Consider the following 10617-nt stretch of genomic DNA (forward strand, 5'->3'; position numbering starts at 1 on the left):
TCAAAGGGACTTTTATGATGTGTTTCCTGTCCCAATTTAAACTCTGTGATGCACTATCTGGTCTTTGTTCATCCACTCACACTACCTCAAGGGGCCCACCTTCTGAGGGTCTGGCCTGCATCATCACTCCCACAGCCTCTTACAACCCACCACGCAGTGTCACTTAAATCACAGACTGTTGACAGAATTGAAATTCCCCAATGTTCTACATTACCACAATCAGAAAGTGGTATCGATGAGAGATTCTCTGCTCTTCCTAATCGTTTCTTTTGCATGCACTTCTTAGAATTTTCTATCCCTTTTCTTCTATGTAACTGCTGGGAAATTCTAAGTCCCTGTGGGCAGTGGGTGGATCTTTGTTGTCATCAACAATAATGTTGGTGGGGAGGAACTACCAAAGAGCTGATGCCCAATGAATAACTGGGGAAAGTAATGAAATAACAAAGAGACTGGTTATGAGGTTTAACTTCTTACACAGTTTAATAAAGTACTACAACCAACCCTGTTTCCATTAAAATTACAAAGAAAGGCAAAACCAGTAGACACAAGGATGAACTGACCACTTTACTTTGTTTGACCAATTGTAGCACATCACATTCTGTGAAACTCTTTCCCATGTCATGTTTTTTTTTTACACTTACTGAGAAGAAATCTGTGAAGATTTTCCAATAAACTTAAAACCCCAAATATCTTACTCTTAAACTTGACAAAGAGCAATAAATGTGACAGATGTAAAGTTAAGAAGCATATATGAGACAAATCCTCAGTTACAGGAATATTAACAATGTAACAAAGAAACTTATATTTTCCCAGGCCTAACAGAAGAGGAAGATATTCTCTTAGTGCTGTCCCTTCTACCCATAAACACCCCACTACTCAGGAGACTGGCTGTTCTCCAGCACAGTGACAGCTATACCCAAGGGCCAGCTAAGTGTAGGAGGAGCTGCTAGATTGGGTATGGGAGGGAATCCTGGCACCATGGTGACCAGAAGCCTCCCCTCTCCTGGCTGCTCTCTCAGCCTGGTTACTCAGAGCTTCCTCATACTGCTGAGGGTAAAAATCAGGAATGGCATTTTTGATCTTATCTAAAACATCCAGGACTTTCGTCTTGATGGTTTCATTGTGGGCCCTGGAACCCCAGAGGAACTCATAGGTTGGGGGATCACTACCAGGCACCTGGCGGTACTCCACATAATTTTGCTCAACTAGCTCTTTGGTGATGAACTTTCGGGGCTCCCCAAAGATTAAGTGCCTCCTCCCAGGGTATATCCCCTGCATATGGAGGAATTGCCAGACCTCTTCCTCAGTGGCACGGTTGCCCTTCATCATGATCATACCCAGGAGGGTCAGTATGAGACCCGTCTTTGGCAACTCTTTCTTGCCACCCTGTTTTGCCTCAGGGGGGATGGGTAACTTGTTAACAAGAACATAGGAGTGAGTGTGGTCAACCTTCAACTCCAGCCCATAGACCATCTCCAGCTGGTAGGTGGCTTTCTCCAGGATCCAGGGGAAGTGCACCTTGTACTTCCTGTTGATCAGCTTCAGCATATCTGCCTCTATAGGCTGCTCATCCTTCTGGTACTTCTCCAGCAGGTAGTGGAGGATCTTGCTGGCCTTCCTGCTCAGAGGATCTCTGCGTGCAGAATCGATGGCTTCTGCTATAATGCAGGCATTTGAACGCTTCACATCAACACCTGCAACAGAACCCTCAGCACTGACATCAGAAACTGAGTGGGACACATTTAACTCAGGAGAGCCATGAGATGCAGCCTCCTGGGACCCCTGAGGAGTGCAGATATCAGGGGAGCTGGGGGCATCTCCCTGGCCAAGGCTGGGGGATGCTGCTTCCTCCTCTGCAGTGGGCTTAGCACCCTGGAGATTCTGGCTCTCTCCTCGAGCCTGCTGCCTTTTGGCTCTGGAGCGGCCCTTGCTCTTGTTGCCCCTAGGCATGGTGCTCTGGGTAGGCAGGCAGGAGTGCTGGAAAGAATCTAGGGTGGGGTGGGAGAGAGAACGGCACTGTAAACATTACTAGGTAGAGAGGAACTTCCTTTTAAGGAGGGCCCCCTCTGTGGCTTTACTCAGGGTACCTTTCTGGATTCAAACTGTGTTCCTCTTCTCTTGTTACATCCACTTCCTGAGAAATCTGTGGAGAGAATCAGACTTTGTTAGATCGGTGGCTGGCAACCCAAGTTTGAGATTCCTAGGGTGAAAGAAGGATTTCTACTAGGGCCCATTTTATTCCCGGTGAACCCTCATGTTCATTTGTAACTATGTTTGGATCCCTACTTTACTCTGCTGCTCTGAAGTTAGCACTAAGATCTTCATTAGTAACACACAGGAGGAAATTAAGGCAAGCCTTACCTATAATGTCTGACACCATTCGAGGACACCAAATAGACCTATACTTTTGTAAGCCCCACTCTGTTTCCTTCCCTGAAATAGTTTCCACTGAAATCCCACCTCCTAGTTTTCCAAAGGTCAAAGTAGCATCTTAGCCCTTAGTCCAGTTCTACCCACCTGCACCACATAGGGAAACAATTTTTATTAGCCATACAGCATGGAGTCTTTACAATTTTCATAACTCACCTCCTCCCTACACTCATAGAGTCCCGAACTTTCTTTCCCCTTTTCCCATGAACCCCACAATCTCTCACCTAGACCTTTACTACTTGAGAAGAACAAAGACCGTTAATGACAACAAGGTCTAACTGCCATATCCAGGAATTCTGGGAAATAGCGCTGGGACCTTTCCGTTGCTGGGGCAGGGTGGGTTGTGAATTTAGGAACCAATAGTGGGCTGTCACAGTTTTAACTCATCATAACCCCAAACCAGAAAGATTCTCACTTGGGTAAAGTCGATGCTTCTCAGACCAACGCCCAGTGGCACCACCAGCAAAGCCAAAGCGGAAACTAAGGCCCTCCACTTCCGGCCCCTACCTCTACCCCTCCCCCTTCACCCACTACTGAGCTCGTGGTCCTCTAAACAGAACTACAAGGGGAGCTAATCCCATCCTTTTTTGTTCCGGGGAGGGAAACTCCCAGAGAGTACATAAAAATTATTTTTGTTGACTTTGAGTGGAGCTGGGATTCCACCCTTTCAATGTGGGCCAGTGGGTCTCAGACAAAAGACCCAATTCCCATCAGAGTCTTGTTTAGGAAGTAGATGTAACGATTCTTAGTCCATCACCCATGCCCAGGACCCCAGTATGAAGTATAGATAATTGCTCAATCTATGTGTTTGTGATCCTTGTTCATGACTGCATTGTCCTCTTCTTCTCACTCTTCTCCTCGCCCCTCACCTCCTCTCCTTTTGTCTTTTCCTCTCCCACCGTTTCATTACCTTCTTTTCTTCATTGTCTTCTTTTATTTTATAATTTAATTTAAATTACATATCAGCCACTGATTCCCCAGTCCTCCCTCCTCCCCGCCCCCGCCCTCCCCCCAGTCCACCCCCCATTCCCATCTCCTCCAGGGCAAGGACTCCCCTGGGGATTCAGCTCAGCCTGGTAGATTCAGTCCAGGCAGGACCAGTCCCCTCCTCCCTTCACCCAGGCTGAGCAAAGTGTCCCTGCATAGGCCCCAGGCTCCAAAAAGCCAGCTCATGCACTAAGAACAGGTCCCTGTCCCTCTGCCTGGGGGCCTCTCTGCTGGTGAGTTCTCCCTATGCCAACTCAGGCTGTTATGGAACTCACTATGCGTCTCAAGTTGTATAGAAGTCGCTATCCTTTTACCTCTGTGTCCCCAGTACAGGTATTATTGTTACATATCACCATCCCTGGCATCGCACATTTTTCCTTATGAATAATTGTGTCATTTTATAGTGGGGTTTTGAAACCAAGTATTTCTGTGTAATATAGGTTGTCTTGTAAATGTCTATGTAGCCTAAGGTGGGCTTAAACTCACAAATCACCAGCTTCTGCATCTTCAGTGCTGGGAATAGAGGTGTGAATCACCACCCTTGGATCTCACTAACTTTCTGATATTTTCTGTAGTTGCTGGAAAATTGACATTTCCACCCAATGTAGATAAGGATATTTTTCCTTGTAACCTCATTAGAATTAATTTCTCCTCCTCTTCCTCTTCTTCACTATGGCATAGCAATATATCTATTTTTTTTCATTTCTTTTCCTTTTATTGAAAACAGATTCTTTCACATTTGCCATTCTCACTACAATGAGAGGAAGTCACAGTGCCATAATGATTTGTTTCCCTAATGGATAAAGGTGTTGGCCGTTTTTCATTCTTTTATTGGCTGTTTGTACTTCTTCATTTGAAATGATGTCAATTTGTGGAATATGTTATTTATATTTTGCTATGTATTTTCTAATTTTCTCTATATTAACTGCATTAAAGTTGGCGTTATGAATAACTGGCAAAGATTTTATGCAATTCTATGTACTTTTCCTTCTGGAAGTTTGTTCTTTCGATATGCAGCATTTTCATTTCCTGTGAGTCTCATTTGGCAATTTTTGGTAATATGACCACAGCTTTTGAGTCCAAGTATTTAGAAATTTATTGTCTGTACATATATGCTGAATTATTTTCCATAAATTTTCCTCTAGAAGTTTCAAGTTTTCATTCTCAGATTAATTTCTTTGATCCATTTTGAGTTGTATTTCACACAGAGTAGGAGATGAGGATGTAGCTTTTTCCTCTTTTATCTTTTAGTCTTTATCTCTATGGGGATATCCAGATTTCCCAGCACTCTTTAAAAGTAGATTGTGTTTTTTTATTATTATTATTATCTTTGCTTTTGGCATACAGAGAATTGAGAATCATATGGTGCATCAATTCTTTAAGTGACAGCACTATAGTGTTACCAATACTCTTGCTTGTATTTATTCTTACCTCTTTTTATTTGCTGTTTTTGTTGAATGTGAGTATCCACTGTGGTGTTTCATTCAATTGTCAGTAGTAGAGCTTAGGTCAAATATCTGAGAATTCCAAACTCTGTACTGTGTATTGCTTATGGTTTTCTGTTAGTATTTTCACTGTATACTTTATGAAATGGAAATTTGCTAAAAGCTATTGGCATGCATGAGCTTTTAAGATTTTTCAAAGACTTTTATTTACTTCCAAACATAATTACATATGTTTTCAATTATTATTTTTCTTTTTTTAATGATTTTTTTATGTGTATGAGTATTTGCCTGCATGTATATACTTGTACCATGTGTGTGCTTGGTGCCTGCGGATTCCAGAAAAGGTCATTGGATCCCCTGGAAATGGTTGTGAGCTGTAATACGGGTTCTTGGAATGGAATCTGAGTTCACAACAATTGCAGCAAATGCTCTTAAATTTTGAGATACCTTTCCAGTCCTCATTTAAAAATTTATTTGTGTGTGTATGTGTGTTTGTTTCTGTATTCGTGTATGCCTTATTGCCTTATGTGTGGGATATTTGAGTAGGCCAGAAGAGGGTATTGGAGTCCACAGAAGCTAGAGTTGCCAGTGGTTGTACTCTTATTTTTAATTAGTACACCACTACATTGTGTATGCTACAAATTTGTTTATGATATTTTGTCTCTGTAAGTAAGCTGTCTCAAATGTGTTTTTGAAATTTTCTTCTGTGATTTAGCAATTAAGAATTTGTATGCATATTTTGTGTGGACATCATTTTCAAGTCACCCATGAAAACACCAGAGTTCAATTGCTGAATAATATGATAAAAGTATATTTATTAGACCCTGTTAAACTGTCAGCCAAAGAAGCTGCACAATTTTGTATCTCTGTGGGCACTAAATGGTGGCCTCTCTTGTTATACATCTTTTTTATTATTTTATGATGTTAAGGTTTTGGAGTTTATCCATTCTAATAGGTGTGTAGTGGTATCTTGTTTTAAGTGATAATCTTCTAATGATGTATGGCAATAAGCATCTTTTCATATGCTTATTTGTATAGAACATGTATCATTATTCTTAAATATTTAATAGAATCAATAAATGAACCATAGTAGGACTATTGTTTAAATTTATGTCATGGATATAGAGCTATTCAGATGTCCTACCTCTGCATATAATTACCTAGGTGTCTTTCAAGAAATGGGTTTCTTCCATCTAGGTCATGAAATTTTAGAGTTATAGAGTTTTTCTTAATATTTTATAATAATCTTTATTATACTTTTATTGCCAGTGCAATCATCATTTTTAAATATAAATTCTCCTTATTACTGATACTTTTGTACATGTATACAATGAAACACGATCATATCCTCTACCCCATTTCTCTGCTCCAATTCTCCCCATCTCTCTTCCAACAAATCTCACTCCCAATTTCAAGCTTTCTTCCTTTTAAACTTCTTTTGATAACCTATTAAATTTAGCTAGCATTGCCTTTATGTGGATAGGCGAGACCATCTACCTGGACATGAGAAACCTACCAGTGGCCACATCCTCAAAAATAATAGTGCTTCCTTCTCCACTAGCTGTCAGCTGCCAATATATTCTATGCAAGGGGTAGGGCCTGAAGAATACTTTCCATACCTATGCTGCAAGTTTTTTCAGGCTTGATCTTGTGCAAACATTGTGCTCTAAGTTCATGAGTGAAATAGCCATCTCATGTCCATAAGGCAATACTTAACAGCACTTTTCCCCATCATCCAACATGTTGAATCTTTCTGACTCCTCTTTCATTATGTTTCCTGAGCTTTGATGTGGGGTTGATTTAGCTGTCACATGCAGGGATGAGCACTCCGTCTCTTATCCTCAGCACATTGTCTAGTTGTGGGTCTTTGCACTGACTACTGCTCACTGCACCGGGAACCTTCTCTGAAAAAACATTGAAAGCTGTTCAGTCTATAGACATAAGCATAAATATTTATAAGGCACTTTACGAGCACAACCATTTACAAAATAATAACCATAGGTTCTACCCTAGGCCTATGACCTCTCCACCCATGAACTTTTGGCCAGGGTTACATTACCAGGGATGAAATACCCTCTTGTTGAGCAGGCCTCAAATATACTCAGAAAGTGGTCATTTACCTCATTAGCCTCTCTAGTATTGTACCAGTAGGCATACCTTGCCTGACAGGTTGGTATTGCAGCATGTAGGGTCCATCCCTTGTTAGACTCAGCAGCCTGTGTGTAGCACCTTATTTCATTATGAAAGTTAGCAGGGGGGATATTTCTTGGTCAGTTTGAGAGAGATTTTCTGTTTTTATTTCTTTTGTTTTTTGAGATTATAACTACTTCACATCCTCCTTCCCTTTCTTTTCTCCAAACCATCTTGTATATTCCTCCTTGCTCTCTTTCAAATTATGGCCTTTTTTATGTACTACAGCCAACGTATGTGGAGTCTTCAACAATAGATTCTTAACATTCAGTTATGGGAGGAACTAAGGACAATGACAGCAGCCTGTGTTCATTTAAAGACGTCTGGAGTCTCCCTGACAAATACATGTAATCACTATTGACAGACTACATTGATTTTTAGATGATGGACTTGTATCTTCCCCATTCTTAATGTGGCTGGATATGTTTAAAGTTTATTAAACATATAATATAAACATTCATTAAAATGTTACCTTTTGATTTTATTTTCTCTACCAATATCTTGTATTTCATTCAGTTCTAACTTAATGTATAACTTTTTTCTTTTTACTTGGAAATTAATTTATATTTAATTTTCTGAGGTAGGAGGAAGTGTGCATCCTCAGATTAGATAGTCTGTCTTCCTATTATGTGTCCAGTGTTGTAAATTTCTTTTCAATCACTACTTTTATTGCAACTCAAATACTTTGATGCATTTCTTTTCTGTTGCTTGCTCTGCAGTTGGGGTCCCACTGTCTCTGATCCTGGTGGCAGGGAGTGAGTAGACACAGAACCAAATGATACAGGCTCTAGGAGGCTGTAAGCAATCTCATTTATTAAACAAAGGACTGAGGTATTATGTGTGTACTTTTTGGCAGGCTCTGCTTCCAGCTGCCGTGGTGTTTCCTGGTTGGCTCTAGGTCATATGTCAACAGTAGTCATCTTGAGGGTCCAGATTCAGGGTCTTCTGGGTCAGGATACTACTGTGCATGTCAGAACTCTTTGTTAGCTTAAGGCATAGCCTAGTGCTTTAGGCCTTATCTGCCTCACTTTTCAGCCCATGCACTTTAATATGATTTTTAAAGCATTCTATCAAGAATCTTTTGACCTATGTATTCTTTAGAAGTGTGTTATTAACTCTCCAATTATTTGGAGATTATTTTCTGCAAGTATTTTATTATCAATTTCTGGTTCAATAGCATTACAGTCTTAGAACATATATTTTATGATTTCTATTCCCTTAAATTTGATTTTGTTAATAAAGATACAATGTGGTATTTGCATATATATTTTCCTTGTCAGTTTGAAAAGGTGCTGCTTACTTTTTGTGTAAAGTATTCCATAATAGTCATTTATATCTTATTAATTGATGGTACTATTCAGCTTAATTAATAAGAATGGTTTCTTTAGCATGACTCATTTTAGCTAATATTTGCATTTTTAGTGTATATTCAATAAGGATTTTTATGGCTTCTTGGGTAAATAACCCCTGTATCATTATATTGTGCCACTTGTTTATGATAATTTTCCTTGATCTGTGATCTACTTTTTTGGAGATAAAAATACTGGTGCTGTGTTTTTAGAATGGTATTCTTACCCATTCCTTTATTTGCAATCAATCTACTTTTATCTTTATATTTAAGATAAATTTCTTGTAGCCAACATACATTTGGCTTTGTTCTGTTTAATCTTTTCTGTCACCTCTCAAATCTTGGTATATTTAAGGTTTCATTTATTTCTCTCTAGTGATTAATACTCTCACTTACATACCTTTCACTTACTCTTGAAGTATAAGCATATTTTGAGCAAAGTGTTATCTTCTAAACCTACTGACAACAGAAAGCAAATGATTGTATTTTGCCTTCATTTATTCTGTAACGCTAGACCTGTGTATAGATCTGAGGTTTTGACTTACATCATTTTCTTTTTCAGAGAAGGATATCTTCTTCATTTCTTCCAAGAACATTGATGAAAAACTCTATTTCTTTTTATTTTTTTTTTGGTTTCTAGTATGTCTTTTTGTTATTTGCCTATAAACAAAATTTTTGCTGTACATGGGACTGTAGATTGAATGTTTGTTTCTTGTTTCCTTTTAATATTCTGTCTTTTACTTTATTCTTTCACATCTTTGCTTACATTACCTTTTAATTTTACCTGTTCTCTACTTTTTCCATTATGATCCTCAGCATATTAATCATAGATATTTTCCTTCCTGCTCTGATAATTCTAATTTATTTTATATATGAATTTGCTATTAGTGCTTAATTTCTTGCTTCAAACTATATTTTATCTCCTAGTATGCTTTGCTAGATTGTATTTAGAATTGTATATAATGTATTAGTAATAATTAAGTTAATTAGGTGATTAGTGTGAAATATTGTAATTTTCCTTCATAGACTCAATGTTTAAAGTGAGCTATATAGAGATAATAGAGGCTAAGGCCTCTGCTGATATACTTAGTTTTATGTTCCCTTTTTCTTAGATATGCAGTTTTTTTGGGGGGTGGGGGCGATTGAGACAGGAGTTCTCTGTGTGGTTTTGGTGCCTGTCCTAAATCTCGCTCTGTAGACCAGACTGGCCTCGAACTCACAGAGATCTGCCTGGCTCTGCCTTCCAAGTGCTGGGATTAAAGACATGCGCCACCACCACCCTGCTTAGATATGCAGTTCTTTCTGTAGTGCTATTCTGTTATTGAAGAGGACCCCTCTTGATATGCTAGAAAGATGTGAGGAGAGGGAAGGCATTGAATAACCCTATGATAGGGCTTCAGAGTCTCAGTGAGCCTCTGCCACTTGGTTACTTCTCAAGATTTTTTTTCCTTTAGGTGAAGAAGAAAGTTAAGAGGGTATGTAATGCCATCTTTCACTTCTATGCTTGAAAGAAGGGTCTGTAGTTTCGTATTCGTCTTCCTGGGCATCATTTTAGGCTGTGCTAAAATGTGTGCCACATGGGCTCTGATGAAGAGTTTGTTTTCCAGAAGGCTTTATTTTGAAGAACAGATTACACATACATTGGAATACCCTTTTAAAAAACCTCTCTTTCTACTTTCACTGCAAAGACAACTTTATCTAATACTCAGGCTGCATTGTAAAAAAAAAAATCAGAATTCCTGGAGGTAAAATTCACAGTAGTGTAAGGACCACTATATGCTAGGCAACACTAAAGCTCTTAACTCTCAAGCTAGGCTGAATTGAGGGCCAAACAGTTACCCTGATGTTGCCAGTAACAGTGGATTCTCTTTCTTGCCTTCTGTTACAGACAGTTGTGATTCTCTCTGTCTTTAGTATGTTTGTCCAAGTTTTGTGATCCATAGCTTTTCCCTGTGATCTTGATTCTCTTATAAATCATAGGAAAAAATGCTGATTTTGAGTTTATTAGCACATTCCTTAGGGTGACTATGTCTACCTATTTATATACTTTAAACTAGAAATTAAAAGCCACCATAAAATTTACTCTGCTTTCAGGATTGGTTTATTTTTGTCTAGTAGATTGTTTCATTTTGCTCACAAAACATCATCAGTTTTTAAACACCACCTGCAATTTGTATGTCATATTTTCCTCTTCACAGACTGTTTATAGCATGGTAA

General features: G+C 39.0%; 1 protein-coding gene across 1 annotated transcript; it reads right to left on the reverse strand.

Moving 5' to 3' along the window:
- Positions 1 to 927: 927 nt before the first annotated feature.
- On the reverse strand, positions 928 to 1950 carry LOC128116650 (melanoma-associated antigen B4-like). The gene has a single exon (XM_052748110.1). The coding sequence runs from the start codon at positions 1948 to 1950 to the stop codon at positions 928 to 930; it is 1023 nt and encodes a 340-aa protein (XP_052604070.1).
- Positions 1951 to 10617: the final 8667 nt, after the last annotated feature.

This window comes from Peromyscus californicus, unplaced genomic scaffold (genome assembly GCF_007827085.1).
Source record: "Peromyscus californicus insignis strain IS unplaced genomic scaffold, ASM782708v3 Scaffold_10__1_contigs__length_136768540, whole genome shotgun sequence".
NCBI classification, from domain to species: Eukaryota; Metazoa; Chordata; class Mammalia; order Rodentia; family Cricetidae; genus Peromyscus; species Peromyscus californicus.